Source organism: Danio rerio, chromosome 25, assembly GCF_052040795.2.
Source record: "Danio rerio strain M-AB ecotype USA chromosome 25, GRCz13ab, whole genome shotgun sequence".
NCBI lineage: Eukaryota > Metazoa > Chordata > Actinopteri > Cypriniformes > Danionidae > Danio > Danio rerio.
The window spans coordinates 16,502,886-16,522,062 of NC_141045.1; the positions used below are offsets into that span (position 1 = coordinate 16,502,886).

General features: G+C 32.7%; 3 protein-coding genes across 8 annotated transcripts in view; 1 reads left to right on the forward strand and 2 right to left on the reverse strand.

Annotated features, from left to right (window-relative positions):
• Window positions 1–5,056, reverse strand: part of ccdc73 (coiled-coil domain containing 73) — a 31,132-nt gene extending 26,076 nt beyond the window's left edge. The window contains exons 1-3 of the mRNA NM_001423341.1: window positions 4,967–5,056; window positions 651–696; window positions 418–555 (exon numbers count right to left, since the gene is read on the reverse strand). Of these exons, the coding sequence (NP_001410270.1) occupies window positions 418–555; window positions 651–696; window positions 4,967–4,983 (201 nt within the window). The 5' untranslated portion in view covers window positions 4,984–5,056. The remainder of the gene's footprint in view (window positions 1–417; window positions 556–650; window positions 697–4,966) is intronic.
• LOC147830838 (uncharacterized) overlaps window positions 1–19,177 on the reverse strand; it is a 688,366-nt gene that overhangs the window by 147,495 nt on the left and 521,694 nt on the right. The gene's annotated exons all lie outside the window — the stretch shown is intronic.
• tcp11l1 (t-complex 11, testis-specific-like 1) lies at window positions 5,666–18,087 on the forward strand. 6 transcript variants are annotated; one of them, NM_001014301.2, is made up of 10 exons: window positions 5,666–5,805; window positions 6,218–6,371; window positions 6,826–6,958; window positions 7,838–7,958; window positions 8,404–8,624; window positions 10,427–10,563; window positions 10,728–10,903; window positions 13,475–13,656; window positions 14,274–14,446; window positions 16,873–18,082. In NM_001014301.2, exons 2-10 carry the CDS (start codon window positions 6,224–6,226, stop codon window positions 17,088–17,090), a joined length of 1,509 nt encoding a protein of 502 aa, NP_001014323.1. In that variant the 5' UTR covers window positions 5,666–5,805; window positions 6,218–6,223; the 3' UTR covers window positions 17,091–18,082. The 6 variants fall into 6 exon arrangements, with proteins under 6 accessions (NP_001014323.1, XP_087166858.1, XP_087166859.1 ...); XM_087310732.1 differs by having other exon boundaries at window positions 5,676–6,121; window positions 16,873–18,087; XM_087310733.1 differs by having other exon boundaries at window positions 5,676–6,121; window positions 6,221–6,371; window positions 16,873–18,087.

The following is a 19,177-nucleotide window of genomic DNA, read 5'->3' on the forward strand; positions in this document are numbered from 1 at the left end:
CTTACTGGAGTTATTTCTACCTGATCTCACACCTAAAAAATACATTCCTTACTGTAACCTAATGTTGAACGTATTATTTAAGTGTGAAAAAAAAATGAATAAACTATAAAACAATATAAGTACTGTTATTTTTTTAAGTAAACAGACAGATACTAAGTAACCACTAAAACTAACAAAACAAAAACAGGTTCAGAAGGGGTGGGCAGGGGGTGACACTGAGGTTTTGTTATTTTTGTCTTTATCTCTCTCTAACTCTCTCTCAGTCAAGTAATCAGTTAAATGAATCATTTTTAATTATAGGGCCTGGCAGGGTACTACTGGAAAAGCAACAACATCAAATTTAATAAAAAAAGCAACTACATTCACCAGTTTGCATGTTTTATATAACGCCAAAACAAGCAAAACTAAGACACATACCCTGTGAATATGCAACTCCTCAACAGCTTCTAGCAGACTGGTTTTAAATTCCAGTACTTGCACTGAAATGGTTCGGCCATCATTCTCCACTGCACTGTTTGGGGTCTTTGGTTGACAGAGAGCACCTTTATCTTCAATCTAGAGACAAGAACCGCAGGACTGTGTGTAAATCTTAGAGGTTTAGTTGTGTATAGTTTAAAAACATAGTTACGTTTTGAAATATTTCCACTCACCAAGGAGAAAAGCTCTGCTGCGGAGTCCACGCTCGACTCCATTGCACTTGGAGGAAAAAAATATCTAATGTAACCAACTAAACAGAACCAACATAAAAGCAGCAATATAATTACAATAAAATATAATATTCGAATATAAATAAAAGCTGATTTTTTTTTACACAATGAAGCCTGTGTCATTTCAAGTAAAAAAAAAATAAATAAATAAATAAATATATATATGTGTATATATATATATATATATATATATATATATATATATATATATATAAACCACAGTCAACAAGCATTGCATTGTGTCATTTAAAAACTATAACATTTTTATTCATATTTTTTATTAGTTTCTATTTTTTATTTTCCAGTTTCATTAAAATTTTCAGATTTTTGTGTTTTTGTCTTTTTATTAATTTTATTTTACGTTTTTAGTATGTTTTACTAGTTAGAAATCATATAATTATATTGTCTGTACATTTTTTTATTCATTTATTTTAATATCTGAAGAGGATATGTTTATACGTCAAAGCATGAAAAGTTTTCACACAGACAATAATGGTGTTAAATTGATCTCTGTTCAAAACATTTTTAAGGAGAACAAAGCTTTTTGAAACCATTCATCGAAGAGAATAAATTAGAAAATTTTACCAATGTAGTGTAGACTACGAAAGCTGTTGTGAATTTTTATCACATGGTGAAGACCCATTCAGCCCAAAGTATGACGTTGGGCGGCATTGTACTGCCATTCTTACAGCAGCTCTACATTTTGATAGATTCAAATCTGCTGAAAAACATGGCAGAGCTTTTTGTTTAAACCGAAATGGTGGACCCCATTTTGCGACAGATGCAAAATAAACAAAGTTCCTTGTCAAAAATGTTTTGGTTTTGTCCTAAACTGTTTGTTTTTTGGACTGCCATATTTGATTTTTCAAAAGGACATTAAGCCAGATCATTGTTTTGCAATTCTTGATATTATGAGACATTGAACACTATTCTAAGTTTCCAGCAACGACCTCTATTGATGGGCATGATTCTTGCAAAAAAAGTAATTCTATTAAACTGGAAATCCTGAGACTCCCCATGTTTCAAAGTTTGGTTGGGTGAATTATTTCATTTCTTACAACTGGAGAGGATACGTTCCCTGGAGCCCAAATCTCATCTGCAATTTTAAACTGCATGGCAATCCTTTGCGGATTTCCTCAAAACTGAATGGTGTATTAATTTCAGAGTAATGACTGAATTTACTCTGTTGTTAATTTACGATTTTGCGTAGATTGTTTTAAACGTCCCTCACTTGTTTTTTCCCCTTTTTTTATTGTATTGTTGGTACATTATGTAAAACAATTTAAAATAAAATAAATAAAAACATCTGAAATGGTTGAACTACACTAGCATTCTACACTACTCTCATCCCTGTCTGAATTGAATCAACCACTTGTTACAACCGAGGTGTGCAGAAGAGCATCTCTTAACACACAACACATTCAACCTTGAGGCGGATGGGCTACAGCAGCAGAAGACCACACCGAGTGCCACTCCTGTCAGCTAAGAACAGGAAACTGAAACTACAATTCACACAGTCTCACCAAAATTGGACAACAGAAGATGGAAAAATGTTGCCTGGTCTGATGAGTTTCGATTTCTGCTGTGACACTTGGAGGGTCAGAATTTGGCATCAACAACATGAAAGCATGGATCCATCCTGCCTTGTATTAACGGTTCAGGCTGTTATTGGTGGTGTAATGGTGTGGAGAACATTTTCTTGCCACACTTCGGGCCTATTAGTACCAATTCAGCATTGTGTCAATTACCTGAGTATTGTTGCTGACCATGTCCATCCCTTTATGACCACAGTGTAACCAACTTCTGATGGCTACTTCCAGCAGGATAACACGCCATGTCATAAAGAGCGAATCATCTCAGACTGTTTTCTTGAACATGACAATGAGTTCACTGTACTCAAATGGCCTCCACAGTCACCAGATGTCAATCCAATAGAGCACCTTTCGGATGTGGTGGATTAAGAAGTTTACATCCTAGATGTGCTGCAGACAAATCTGCAGCAACTGTGTGATGCTATCATGTCAATATGGACCAATATCTCTCATGAATATTTCCAGTACCATGTTGTATCTATGCCACAAAGGATTGAGGCAGTTCTGAAGGCAAAAGGGGGTCCAAGCCGGTACTAATAGAGTGTACCTAATAAAGTGGCCGGTGAGTGTAAATCTCCACTAAAAATTGTTGAGTGGGAATTTAGTGCAGGAACTACTTGTTTTACAAAATTGCATATAAAAACCAATAGCTGCCACATAAATTTTGCTTCATAAGAATATCTCAACCCCTGCTATGGTCAAAGTTCAATCCGTTGCATCCAGAAGAGCATTTTAAATCCCATCTTGAACCTATCAAGGTGAAAATGGCGTCATGGTAAGAACTGTAGGCTAATAGGGGTCAGGGCCATAACACCGGATGGACAGATGGCACTGTCGTTCAGAAGGAATTATATAAGATATTTAATTTGACCTGTGCTTGGTCTGCTGTATCCCCATCATCACGACGGACTTGGAAAGAGGGAGGTCTTCATTCTGCCTGCTGTTTTAATAGAAGAAAGGCTTTCGTCCATTTAGTCGCCGCTGATATATCAATCATGTGTAGGAATTAAATGATCCCGTTAGAATTTGCTACTATCACAAATGACCTGGAGGGCCAATGTCTTTATTCGCTTCCTCCGCTGATTCACCTCAGCAGATATTAAACAACTTTATAAGCCATGAAAGGCAAAATTAAAAGGACACCATCCATAAAATGGGATAATTCCCTGTCTGCCGTGTGATGTCCATATTGCTGTCTGTAAACTGACTCGCATAGCTGCTGATCTGTAAATGGGAATGGCAGTGAATGGGAAGTTAGTATAGTGGTCGGATTAAACCTTTGACCCCAGATGAACAAAGTCTATTTTGGTTCCAGGAGAAAAATCTGAATTTAGTGTCTGAGGGTTGATTTGATTTGACCAAAGGAGAATATAGATAGAGTTAGTCCTGGTTTGCTTACTGTTGTTCACACTGCCATTTATAAGACTAAGCATTTTCTCTTTTTTATGGTGACAACTTGCAATTCATTTATGTCTTTTGATCATCAAGATTTTTTTTGGTCTCTGCTGCTTCGTATTTCAGTTGAACCACAACCAAAGTTCATTAGAAAGTAGACTAAAACCAAACTTTTCAGCTTCTCTGCCCGGTTATTTAGTGTGAACCAAGTTTCCAATGGTAGCTTTACTTGATCAAAATAAATGATCTAACAAAGCATTTAGACTAGAGTTTCTTTTGATCAGATCAAACCAAGGTGTTTTAACCTAATCAAACTTTGAAGAGTTTTAAACATGACATTAACCTCACAGCCGTAAATTCTGTCCTGAGTAATTAATCTGTCACGGAAGACAAAAGATGTCAATTAAATGTGAACTAAATAGATATTTTAGTAGAAACAGCTTTAAGAAAATCTTTAGTCAATTTATCAATAGTAATATTTGATCTTTTTAATTTTTTATTTCAATTCTGCTGTGGCAACTAGTGTTTGTGCAAAAGCTTATAAGAGTTATTATAGTACATTAGACATTTTAAGCATATAATATTATAAATTAAAGAGTTTTTACACCCTAATTGCTTAACGTTAATCACTTTAATGATTTGATGAAGCAAAAAACCTTTGAAAATGTTAAATAGCTTTTTGTGTAGAATGTGCACATTACAAATGTTTTATTTTGCAAAGAAAACGCTAAACTATCACATTCACCTTACATTTATGTATTAATTTAACTAAAAAGAGAATAATTTATAAAAGTATAAAGAATACGTAACTTTGTTCAATCAGCATATTATACGATATATATAATAAAAGATTTGTTTGTCGACGTTTCATATATATTTTGCTAAGAACAAGCTAAACATTCACTTCACATTTATGTTTAGTTGCATATGTCTGCTCAGAAGAAGTAGAGAAGTAGAAAGCGAAAAAAGTATTGTTTAAAGAAAACGTCAAACATTAATTGTTAAATAAGTTTGTTTAAAATTTGTATATACTTAAAACGTCGAGCAAATGCTTGATCTTTACTGACTGGACTGTGGCTAACAAAGTTTAGTCAAGGATGGCTAACATTAAGTTTACGCTATATCTCACCAAAGTGAAATAAATTGTGGAATTTCTGCGTACTTTCCCCTCAAAAATCGTTACTGGAGAGGAATTAATACAAATATTGATCTGTTATTTGTCCAATGGGTTTTAAATCATGTCATTCGGTAAACCCGCTTGCCCTAACTTACTTGTGTCTGTCATCCATTCGGGCGGTAAGAAATGTTGCCTTTGCTGCCACCTAGTGTACATTTCCTAGAAAAAAATATATACTGCAGAAGAGTCGAAGCATACTGTAAAATAAATTAATAAAATACAATAAAATAAAATAAAATAAAGGGCATAATACATAACTTCGACAATAACCTATTCAGTTAGAGAAAATACATTTAAAAAGATAGATAGCAAAATCTGGAATAATTGTAAGTAAATAACACAAGTATACAAGTATTTGTTTAAACTACTATAATAATAATAAAACATAATAATAAAAAGAAAAAAACATTTGATTAAAACTAACTCCTTAAAATAGGTTCAAATAATCTAATGATTGAAATAAGTAAATTCATGTGATAATAAATGAATAAAATCACAACTATAATGAGAAGAATCGTTTAAATTAAATCGTTTCCCCAGCAATAATGACTCGGTCTTTATCCAATAAACTTAATTGATGTCTTTTCTTACATTTTAGGATCGCATAAAGAAATATAAACCCATTTATATTTTCATTATTATTAACCATTTTTAACATTTCTTCCTCTTCGAAGCACATGCGCCAGAGGGCGGAAGTCTTGATTTAATGGGAAATGTAGTTCTTTATCCCAATAACACTGCTCCAGTCCGTTTCAAAATAACAACTAAAAAACTACAAAAAATCGTCCTGAACCGAACTTCCGTAAATACACGCATCAGGTTGTATGGATTCATCCAGAACAAAACATCCAGGCTGCTATTAGATTATATGTGGAGAATAACAGCTGCGTGAAAATTAATATTAGTCGGGCGCTCGGAGCTTTTATTAATCCAGGTAAAATATACAAAGAAAAATATCGTTTGTGCTGTTTCGGCTAAATTAATTACCGGATGTTGCGGACAGATGCGACTGAGCATCAGAGATTTTAGTAATGATATCAGACTGTTTGCTATTGTCACATCACAGTAAACTAAATCAACATAGAATCGCTAGCGAGTAAATCAAATATATACATGAATGTGTGGCTGTGAATAATGAACGATGTGGGTACTGGGTACTGTCTTTAAAACAACTCTAGGCTTTTCCTTTTGCTTTATTAAAAAACAAAACAACCTCACACTCAGCTTGCTGTCACCAGAAAGACTTCAGTGTGAGCATTTTAGTGTGGGACTGAACAAGAGCAGCTGATGCTTTTGTCTGTGAACAAAAAAATCTAAATAGTCATTTTGGGATTCTTTGTTTTTAGCAGAAGATGCCCAAGGAATCTGACAATTCCCCAAAAGAGGAGCAGAGCAAGACTGACAAGGATGGGATAGAAAACACTGTGGAATCATCAGGAGAAATGATCCGGAAGAGGATCAGAAGAAATACTCCCAGTCCTCACAGACTCACCCCTCAATGTAAGAAGAAAACATGTTTATTAACTGAAGGGGCAGTCTATGCTAAATTTAACATTTGCCATTAATATACAGCCAAGATATAGACCATTTTGAGGGAATTTATTCCTTCATGCTGTCCCAACACAAATTGGTTGAGTGGAACCTGTCTTTTTTTTATTATAATTTTTTTTACAGTGTTAGATCTCAGTATATCATCAGGAGCCACAAATATTAATTTTGTGGTGGCTGTTTGTGTATTTTTGACTCTCAAAGTGAAGGTAGCCATTGACATAGATTTTGGGAATGAAAAATCTTCATTAATGTTCTCCAGAATATAAATGATCACCTACAGTTTATATAAAATGGAGAGAGGGTGTCAATTAACAGCAATTTTCATTTATTTAGGTGGTAAATGTCTCTCTAAAAAAGGTGAATTCTAGTTTAACGTTTTAATGTTAAATTCATACCCTTACAGCCAGCCCACCCAGATTCGTGTCAGTGGAAGAGCTGTTGGAAACGGCCAAAGGAGTCACTAATATGGCACTGGCTCATGAGATCGTGATGAACAGTGCTTTTCAAGTCAAACCTTTTGAGCCAGAAGAGGGAAGGTGATAGATTTTCTCAATTTTTTTCATGATAACATAACAATGATCTGAGTGGTCTAAACTTCTATTTGAAATATGAATGTAACAAAGTGTGTTCGAAAACTTTTACAATATTTTTTTGTTCTGTGCAGTTATTCTTTTTGCATGCAAATTGCTGTTTTACATACAGATGATTGCAAAATTATTAGTCCTCCTGGGAAATTGTAATTCTTCTAATATATATCCCATGTTTAACAGGCATTTTTCACACTATTTCAAGTAATATTGTTTTGCTAGGGTATTATTATGATTATTTATTTTAGTTTGGCTGGAATAAATGCATTTAATTTATATATATATATATATATATATATATATATATATATATATATATATATATATATATATATATATATATATATACATATATATATATATATATATATATACATATATATATATATATATATATATATATATATATATATATATATATATATATATATATATATATACATATATATATATATATATATATATATATATATATATATATATATATATATATATATATATGTATATAAGGTCAATATCTCTAGTCCCTTAAGAAATTAGATTGGCTACAGAACAAATTGGCACAGCACTGTTGTAATGACTTTCCTAATTAAGCTAACTTGCCTACTTAACCTAATAAACCTAGTTATGCCTTTAAATTTCACTTTAAATCGCTGAATATTAGTATCTTGTAAAATATTATGTTGTCATTATTTGCTAAGACAAAATCAGCTAGTTATTAGACATTAGTGTGTGACAAGTTAGACAAGTGTGTTGGAAATTTCACAGGAAGGCTAATCATTGTGTCTTGGCTATTAATATTTGAACGTACTGTTCCTGTATACTCAGTTTGGCAAAAAGGGTGAAAGAATTGATGCACAAAGCATTCTGGGATTGCCTTGAGTCACAGCTGAATGAGGACCCACCTCAGTATGGCCATGCTATAACACTTGTGGGTGAAATTAAAGAGGTAAGTACAGAATCCAAGACTACTCGTTATTATTTGGCTTAATAAGCATATCAATTAAATTCATGCAAAATATTGAAAAAAAAATACAACCAACAAAATTTCAAATAATCTTTCCATTTTTTTGCTGCTTGATTTTTTTATTTTTATTGTATTTAATATATTTCTATAACATATAAGTTTGGCTGTACTAGTTTTTGGAGCTTTATCATAAGTTGCTTTGTTAGATAAGCACCAGATTTGACTTCAGTACCGACTAATGTAATGTACGTATATGCACAAATATAATATTTTATAACTTCCTATTAAAATATGAATTTAAAAGATTTGTGAGGGTTGTACTTATACATGCTGAGCACTGTATGTTTATGAATTCTCTTAATATACTTAAACAAAATGACCAAGCAAAAACCAACTGTAATTCCTTGTTTTTTTTCTATTCTTTCAGACCCTGTTGTCTTTTCTGTTGCCAGGCCAGAGCCGTCTCAGAGGGCAAATTGAAGAGGCTCTGGACCTCTCTCTGATCCAGCAGCAGGCTGAAAACAGAGCTCTGGACATCAGTAAAATAGCCCAGTTCATAATTGACATGATGGGCACTTTCTGCGCACCCTGCCGTGATGAAGACATCAGACAGCTGCGGGAAATCACTGACATCGTGCCCCTTTTTAAGTAAGTCACTTAAAGGGACAGTTCAGACAAAAGGGGAAATTTGATATTAAATTACTCACTCTCCAAATTGTGCAGCAAATATATTACTTTGATTTCCAGTAGAACTTTACATTTTTAGCTCAAACAATAGTTCTTTATCCCATTGATGGGCTGAGGCTGAAAGGGTATCCGCTGCGTAAAACATATGCTTGAAAAGTTGGTGGTTCATTCTGCTGTGGCAACCCCTGATTGAAAATGGGACTAAGCTGAAAAGAAAATGAATGAATAGTACATAGTAGTTTAATAAAATGCTTGTCAACAGTAACCTGCACTTTAAACAAAAGTAACACACGCAGCTTGGATAGGACAGAATCAGACTTTTTTCTGTATTTTTGCACAGAATTGTGTAAATAATCTAAAGATTTGTTTGTATTTTCAGGTTGCCTTTTTTAATTTGTCAAGGGTCAGCAGATGAAAATTAGCCCTTGTGGCTAACTCTGGCTTATTTACTGTTTTACTGTTGATTAATGAGCATTGTCCCAGTTAAATAAAATAAAAGCTAAAATATATAACAAAAGTAAAATGCTATATATATATATATATATATATATATATATATATATATATATATATTTTTTTTTTTAATAGAAATATAAAAATTATTTTATATTTTATATTATTTTATGTATATATATATATATATATATATATATATATATATATATATATATATATATATATATATATATATATATATATATATATATATACATAAAATAATATAAAATAAAGTGAAATATAAAATAAAATATAAAACAAAGTAAAATCAAAACTAAAATATATAATGAAATATACAATATATAAATATATTTATAAAATATAAAATAAAATTTTAAATAAAATAAAATAACATTAAATAAAATAACATATAATATAATATAAAATTAAATATATAATAAAATAAAAATTATAATTTAGGTAGAATAATTTTGAGTATAAGAGCTGAAAACCTAACATAAAATAATAAATTAAAAAGTATTACTTTTTTATTACTCTTTACTTTTTGTTACTTTTTTAAAGTTAACAATGGCAATCCAATTTAAACCACTTGTTTGATAAACAAGTACAGTAGCTGTCACATGTAAGACATAATGTTGATTTAAAAATTGTCTTCCACATAAATCATCTAAACATTTGCATATTACTCAATAATATTATTGAGATTATTATTAAAGCTGATTTAATAATAGGCTCAAAAATCTCTAGAAATCATAAAACTCTGTCACTTTATTTTATTACAGTTATTACTTCATTCAATGAATATCAGTCTAGAAAATAAAATAGTTTTTTTATCCGTAGATCTTAGTACACTATGTAACTACAAAAAAGGGGGAAGTTTTAAATGGAAAAATCATTGGAAGTATTTGCCCATTTTGAGTGCAATGCTAATGGTCTGATCCGATTCAATGATCTATGCTAAGCTAAGCTAAAAGTGCTCCTGACAGATGCAGTGATCAGCTGAATAACCACAAAATGCTAAAACTCATCTGTTTACCTCTAGGAGAGACGTAAAATGAGCCTATTTCGATTTCGTTTCATTTCTGTGTTCCTTTAATGGTTCAACAAGGACCAAATATTCAGCAAAAAGTATTGTATGTTCTACTGAAGAAAATAAAAAAGGTCACCCAGATCTTGGAAGGCCTGAGGATGAGTAAAATTAACAAAATAGATTCATTTTTGGGTGACCTACCTTTTAAACAGATCAAGGTGAAGGTGATATGAATTCAACTTCTAAAATCATTCGAATCTGTACACGTCTGCAGGTCTATATTTGCAGTGCTTGACAAAATGAAGATCGACATGGCCAACTTTGCTGTGAGCAGCCTGCGTCCTCACCTTTTACAGCAGTCGGTGGAATATGAGCGCAAGAAGTTTCAGGAGTTCCTTGAAAAACAACCTAGTAAGGAAAATCTGTCGCTTTTATTGAGTAGTTATTTAAAAAAAAAGAAAAACAATAAATGTTATGTCATTCAAGCGTAACATTAGATTTTTTAAAAAGCCTAAATAAGCTTCTTGAACTTTAATGCTAATCTCTTTAATTCAGTTATGTATTCGTGTTTGCAGATGCTTTGGATTTGACTAAGAAATGGCTCCAGGACACGGCAGATTATGTAACTGGTGGAGAAATGGATGGTGGAGCAACATGCACAGCAAATTCTGCCCAGCTTGCCCTTACTGTACATAATCATGCCTTTTTACGCTTGTTAAAAAGGGACCATGATGCTGATCCTTTCCCTGAGGTAATGTGTTATTAGTGATTGAGGTCGTACTGATTTATTCATTAAAAATATAAAATGCAATTTCTGCACAATACATTAGTTTTATAAGGAGGATGTTTTTAATGTTTTAGAGAAAATAATATTTTGATATGGTTTGAGGGGGGCGACGCAGTGCCACAGTGGGTAGTGCTATCGCCTCAAGGCAAGAAGGCTGATGGTTCGAGTCTCGGCTGGGTCAGTTGGCATTTCTGTGTGGAGTTTGTATGTTCTCCCTGTGTTTGCGTGGATTTCCTCCGGGTGATCCGGTTTCCCTCATAGTCCAAAGACATGTGGTACAGGTGAATTGGGTAGGCTAAATTGTCTGTAGTGTACGAGTGTGGATGAGTGTGTTTGCGGTGTTTTCCAGAGATGGGTTGCAGCTGGAAGGGCATCTGCTGCGTAAAACATATGCTGGATAAGTTGGCAGTTCATTCCACTGTGGAAACCCCAGTTAAATAAAGAGACTAAGCTGAAAAGAAAATGAATGAATGAATGTTTTGAGGGCTTGATAGTCAAGCTGTACGGATGATCCAACTGGAGTCATAACAGGGAATTTGAACAATTCATTTTATTTGTTCAAAAACTCTGCTTATTCTTTAATTAAAAGGTTTGAGTTTAAAATAATAATAATACACCAGCATGGGAGCATTAAACTGATAAAAGTGAATACGTAGAACATAAACAACCCTTTTCAACATTGAACATCATAAGAAATGTTTCAAAAGCATTAATCTGCATCAATTACAGATGGATCATGTGTAACCAATACAGATGGATCAATAGTAAATTATGAGTAATTTAGGGTTTCTGCAGGGTCCTAAAATGTCTTTAATCTTAAAATCCAAATATCAGAGCTTAAAAGGTCTTAAATCTACTGAAATATTGTGTTGTAGCTCTTAAATCTTTTTTAAACGGGTCTTAAGTTTCCTTTGTTCATGTATTGATACCAAATCTGACCAAAACCCATACAATCACCAACAATTCATTCATTTTCTTTTTGGCTTAGTCCCTTTATTAGTGTGGCGTTGCCACAGCGGTATGAACCACCAATGTATCAAGCATATGTTTTACGCAGCGGATACCTTTCTGGCCGCAACCCATTACTGGGAAACACTCATTAACAGACACTCTCACACTATGGTCAATTTTAGCATACCCAATTCACCTGTACCACATGTCTTTGGACTTGTGGGGGAAACCAGAGCATCACGCGAACACTGGGAGAACATGCAAACTCCACACAGAAATGCCAACTGACCCAGCCGAGGCTCAAACCAGCGACCTACTTGCTGTGAAGAGAACGTGCTGCCCAATGTGCCACTGCGTCTCCCACCACCAGTTCATCTCAAGAAAACTTCAAACTTTATATTTAAAAATGTCATTTTTATTCTATTTATCATAATGGTTTAATTATTTTCCTTATAATAAATTGTTCAAAAGTTCTCCATCTATTTACTTTTGAAGACACCGACCAGGACAGATTGTTTTGTAAAGATTCAGTTTATGGTAGTTTTTAAAACTTTTAAATCATTTGTTAATTTTTTTAATTTTAAAGAAAGTTTATGTTAAGGAAAGAAAGTGTATTTCAACATTTTGCTAAGTAATATATAAAAAAATTATATTAATGTATTATTGTATTATTAAATGTATTAAATTATAATATTTTTTTGGTTGGGCAAATGAAAATATTTTCCATCTGGGCCATTTGAAAAATTCCTTAGCCTTTGGTCCTTTATGAGTCTAAAATGTCATTCATCAAGGTCTTTAAAAATGTCTTTAAAAAGTCTTAAATTTAACTCTGTGAAACCTGCAGAAACCCTGGAATTACAATAGTAATTACAATATAACAAATAAAATTTAAAAAGAAAATAATAAAATAATATTTAAAAAGAGTTTTTAAGGTGCTTTATTCATATTTTATTAAACTTTATTAAAATTACTGTTTGCCATTTTTATCGATAATCGCTGTAGAAAACAAAATTGTAAAAAGATCAAACTTACCTTACTTAAAAATATATTTCAAAATATTATTTTAATGATGTGAATTTAATTTATAAATACATTATTATTTATTTTATATTATACATTATATTATTATTTATATGTATGTACATACAATTTTATACATTTTATTTATTTGTGTATAATTGTTTAGTTTTAAATAATATGCTAATAATGAGCAAAAGTATTATTATATTGATCATAAACGTTTATATTATTCATAACTTGTTATTTATATGTATGCATATTTTTTATGAAATTATGGCTAAAATGTGCTCGCATATTTAAAGGTGTATAGAAAATGTGGTGTAGTGACATTTATGAGTCGTTAACATATTTTTTTTAAACAAGGGTTTAAAATAATCTTCAAAATGAAATTAAACCAACTTACAAAACACAGTTACAAGAATCGAACAACCTGCCATTAGTTTTCAAAAATCAAACAACCTGCCACTGTTTAATTATAAACACTGTAATTTCATCTTTGACCCCAAAATGTCTGGCTGTTGTTTTATCCTTTTCCTCTGTTTTCTCCCTTCTGTGGTTGCCCAGACTCTTCTCATGGATCAGGGCAGATTTCAGGAGATGCAGCAGGAGTTGGAACAGCTGGCACTGGTGGCATCAGTCCTGCTCATCGTGTATAATGGTGCAGGAGAAGCCATTTCTGGACTCCCGGGCCTCATGGAAAGACTGAAGAAAACCATTAAGATTCTTTTAGCAGAGATGCACACACCGTAAGTATACACAGTTGACGTCAGAATTATTAGCCCCCCTTTGAATTCATTTTCTTTTTTTAAATATTTCCTAAATGATGTTTATCAGTGCAAGGAATTTTCATAGTATGTCTAATAATATTTTTTTTTCCTCATGAAAGTCTTATTTGTTTTATTTTGGCTAGAATAAAAGCATTTTTTTAATAAAATATTTTAAGGTCAAAATTATTAGCCCCTTTAAGCTATAGTCTACAAGACAAACCGTCATTATACAATAACTTGCCTGATTACCCTATCCTGCCTAGTAAACATAATTAACCAAGTTAAGCCTTTAAATGTTACTTTAAGCTGTAAAGAAGTGTCTTGAAAAATATCTAGTCAAATTTTATTTACTGTCATCATGGCAAAGATAAAATAAACCAGTTATTAGAAATGAGTTAATTAAACTATTATGTTTAGAAATGTAGAAAAAAATCTTCTCCCTGTTAAACAGAAATTGGGGAAAAAATAAACAGGGTGGCTAATAATTCAGGGGGTTTAATACTGACTTCAACTGTACATAGCCCTTTATTAAAGTGTTTTTTTTCTAATGCCTCACATCTTTATAGAAAAAAAAACCTTGTACTTTTCTCCCCTAGGTCCTTCAAAGAAGATGAAACCTTTTCTGTTGTAGCAGAGAAATTGTGTTTGGAGCTCAGAGGATGCTTGTCTCAGCATGGCTTTTCCCCCTTTTCCTCAGACAGAGAGAACACTCTAAAAGGACAAATTGTAGCAGCAAAATCTGCAGACAACCCCATCCGCAAGGTCATTGGTAGGTAAACCCATTCATGGCTTAAAGTGAAGGAATGGGAAAAAACAATTCTATGTATTGTGATTGTCTTTTCAGTGACTTTAAACATTTCTGAGTCAACTCTGAGTTTCTTTTGGCGTGCTTTTACATATTGTCCCATACCAATCATGTTAAAGAGGACCTAATTTGCATAAATACAGTATGTAAGGATAAAGAGTATAAGTAGCGTGTTCACTTATTTAACTGAAGAAATAAAACTTAGGCTGTGTCCCAAATCGTCCTTATACTCTTGAATAGTGCACTATTTGAGGAAGCAGTCATTTGTAGTGGTGTCCAAAGACATAGTGGGCACTCAATGAAGTGTACGTAATCAATCCCACAATGTACTGCAACAACGAGTGTATACAACCGGTGTTTACTCAATGGCTAGAAAATACCCAAATAATTCAAAGCAAATGAATTTACATTTCTGCCGCAAAAAATCTCTTTGTTCATGCCGCTCGATGACACACAAGCGTACCGTGTACAGCATCATGGGTAATATAGTCTTCATAAATTCTGCAAGTAAACGCAATTTCTTTGTAAAGTTTACCGTAAGTGTGTTTTTTTTTTAATTTAGAGTTTTATTACATACATTTCCAGATTTACTTACACATGTATGGTACACAGAGCTTTTTACATCGGATATACAAACAGATGTAACATGAGACTCAAGCATAGAAGAAAAGCAAAGTAAATGAATTAGTAAATTACCAATACGCAAGTCAAAGATAGTATGAGAATATGATATTAAACTACCATGATAATAAATAAACAAACTTGTACATGCATTCAAACTGAACTCTGATAATACTAATTGGTTTATTTTTAGTTACTAATCCGGATATGTATTTATTACTTAGCCCAAATTTGTGCTGAAGTATTTAAACTTTGCTTTTTTTACAGTGTAGATAAAACTGTTCTTCGTACTATTACTTTATATTATCTATAGATTTTACTCTCTATAGAGTGAACAATAAAAGGAATTGTTACAGTGCATCCGGAAAGTATTCATAGAGCTTCACTTTTTCCACATTTTTTTATGTTACAGCCTTATTCCAAAATGGATTAACTTCATTTATTTCCTCAAAATTCTACACACAAAACCCCATAATGACAATGTGAAAAAAGAGTTTTTGAAATTGTTACAAATTTATTAAAAATAAAAAAGCTGAAAAATCAGATGTACGTAAGTATTCACAGCCTTTGCTCAATACTTTGTTGATGCACCTTTGGCAGCAATTACAGCCTCAAGTCTTTTTGAATATGATGCCACAAGCTTGGCACATCTGTCTTTGGTAATTTTTGCCCATTCCCCTTTGCAGTACCTTTAAGCTCTATCAGGTTGGATGGAAAGTGACGGTGTACTGCCATTTTTAAATCTCTCCAGAGATGCTCAATAGGATTTACTTCCAGGCCCTGGCTGGGCCACTCAAGGACATTTACCGAGTTGTTGTGAAGCCACTCCATTGATATTTTGGCGGTGTGTTTTGGGTCATTGTCCTGCTGGAAGATAAACCGTCGCCCCAGTCTGAGGTCAAGAGCACTCTGAAGCAGGTTTTCATTTAGGATATCTCTGTTCATTGCTGCATTCATCATTCCCTCTGTCCTGACTGTTCTTCCAGTTCCTGCTGCTAAAAAACATCTTCATGCTTCACTGTAGGGATGGTATTAGCTTGGTGATTATCGGTGCCTGTTTTTTCCCAAATGTAACGCCTGGCATTCACTCGTAAGAGTTCAATTTCAGTCTCATTAGACCAGAAAATTTTGTTTCTTATGGTCTAAGAGTCCTTCAGATGCCTTTTGGCAAATTCCAGGAAGGCACTGGCTTCCATCTGGCCACTCTACAGGCCTGATTGGTGAGTTGCTGCACAGATTGTTGTTCTTCTGGAAGATTCTCCTCTCTCCACAAAAGAACACTGGAGCTCAGACAGAGTGATCATCGGGTTATTGATTACCTCCCTAACTAAGGCCCTTCTCCCCCGATCACTCAGCTTAGATGGCTGGCCAGTTCTAGGAAGAGTCCTGAAGGTCACAAATATCTTCCACTTACGGATGATGGAGGCCACTATGCTCATTGGAACTTTGAGCAGAAGGTTATTTTTCTGTAACCTTCCCCAGCCTTGTGCCTCGACAATCCTGTCTCATAGGTCTACAGACAATTCCTTTGTCTTCATGCTTGGTTTGTGCTTTGACATGTACTGTCAACCTTGGGACCTTATATAGTAAGCATAATTTAAAACAAAAACACTTAATTATGCTATTTTCACTATTAGTAACTTGAGGCTTTGAAGATTTTTACTCCTAATGAATTGTGTATGAAAACCCAAATAGCAGTAAGCATCTTATTTTGAAGTATTTATAATCTAAAACTCTGCTTTTTTTTCCTTTTCTTTTTTTCCGATTAGACTCCCGAATCCAGACGTACCTTCTTGGTTTCCTAGAGTTGAGCGCCAACCGGACTGTCCCAGCTCTTCCTGGAGGCCTGACCCCCATCAGCAAAGAGTTAGAGGAGATTGCTGTTAAACTGGGACGCTTGATAACCTTTAACAAGCTAGTTTACTCTCCGTTCTATCAGAAAATCCTCCAAGACATTCTGAAGCAAGAGGGAAGTTTAGATGGGTAAACGAAAAACCTGTAACACGTTGAGGTAAAGTTGGTTTTATAATCGCACAGTTCCTTCATTGTTTACCATGGTACTCTATATATTCAGTCTGAAATCGCTTGTAAGTATGACTTCAAAACAGCATTAGCACTATTTATTTGACTGCAAACAGTGTTGTACTTTGATAGTCATCGGCTGCTAATATGATTTCCCTATTTATAACACTTTTCTGAAATGATATTATTAAGGAGACAGTCCAAATGTGCGAATATAAAACCCACTTTACCTCAATTCGTAACACTCACCGCTAGTTGTCCTGGCTTTCACATTCTGTAGCTATTTACCGATTATAGTGTCTATGAAATGGCTAATTAACACATATAAACTCATATGCTAGCACTAAACTATATGTAACGACTAAGATATCTGACCTCATTAAATGACATTGTATATCAGGGACTATTTATGAATGTATCGAGGCTTTTTGAATTGCCTAAAGCTTTAGGCTAAGACTGATAACTGTTCGAATAGAGTGCTGAAATGTAATTGAGGAGAACATTAATGCATATATAAATATAAAGGATTTACTTCCACATTTTTTGAGCAGTTGCTAGTATCTTGACCCCCTCCACAGGTTCATCCAGCTCTTTTAGACGGGTGTGAGGGAAAGATGTACAGCATTTGACTGGTGCCTTAGTTTGTGAAGTGCCACCAATATTTCTCTTTATTATTACGTTTTAACCTGCTGATTATTCTTACCATATTGTTCCAATGGTGATGAGACATCTGGAGCACATCTGAAGAACTAACTCTTGGTTTTAGTTTGTTACTGTTTCTATCACTGAGCATGTTTTACAGAAGACACTTTCACCTCACAAGCAAATGTGTTTCCCAGACAAACCCAGCTGCACTTCTTTTGTTCTGCTATCGTGTTTTATCAGTGCAGTATTACCAATGGTTCTTTTTAAAGGAATGCTGACTGTCAATAAAAATGTGAGGTGTGTAGAAAAAGAGAAAATAAGTGGGTTTGGATTTACTTTATGTAGCATTTTGACGTGGCGTTTTTATTGTATTTTTATAGATTTTATATTTATTACATAGAATTTTATTGTTTTAGAATAGGTTTATTCAATAAATATTATTATAATATTTATTTAATTTAGGCATTTGAAGAATATTCTGCAAAACACTGCTTTTAGGAGATATAAAATATTTTGTTACACATAAATGATAATTTTCTGTTTTTGTTAGGGATGTCCCGATCAGGTTTTTTTTGCCCTTGAGTTCAAGTCAGAGTCATTTGATTTTGAGTATCTACCGAAACCCGATCCAATACTAATAGAATGCATAAAAAAAAGAAAAATCTAATATAAAAACAAATAGCACCTCAACTTAAAATACACAGCAGGCAATCCCAGGTTTACATATTTCACAGTTTGCTAAGGCTATCAGGTGATCGAAACCCTAGTTTTTGTTATTAATTTCTGTGGTAATATTAGATGAGTTTATAAAAGTTACAAATTAAGTAAAGTCAAAAACACTTTTAATATAGTAGAAAATTGGTTTGCAATAAAAAATTATTTATAATAAGTTAAATATAATTATAAACTTTTGTTTGTTATAATAGCTTTATTACACTGCACACCACTTTAAGGTTTATCAAAATATTAAATCTAGTAAATGTTTACAAATTACATACTCATAATTTAATTAACATTGTATATAAATTATTGTTTTCTATTATTTTATTATATATATATATATATATATATATATATATATATATATATATATCTCACACACACACACAGCCGGTCAAAAGTTTTTTTTTTTCATGTTTTTTTTTTTTTTTTTATTCTGGTCATCATTTATTAAATGTTACAAAAAATTAAATGGTTAAATATTAGTATAGTATAAATACATTTAACTTATACCTACTGCTTACTTTATATAGATTTAAATTAAAATATTACTTCAGTCATTCTTAGTTTTATTACTAAAACCAATATATATATATATATATATATATATATATATATATATATATATATATATATATATATCAGAGTGATCTCTAAGACTGGAGTAATGAAGCTAAAATCACATAA

What these genes read in the sequence shown, in the direction of transcription:
- tcp11l1 (XM_087310730.1), top strand. An exon ending in TCACAGACTCACCCCTCAAT is followed by an intron (nt 6,372 to 6,825) that starts GTAAGAAGAAAA and finishes ATACCCTTACAG; the next exon opens with CCAGCCCACCCAGATTCGTG. An exon ending in TTTGAGCCAGAAGAGGGAAG is followed by an intron (nt 6,959 to 7,837) that starts GTGATAGATTTT and finishes CTGTATACTCAG; the next exon opens with TTTGGCAAAAAGGGTGAAAG.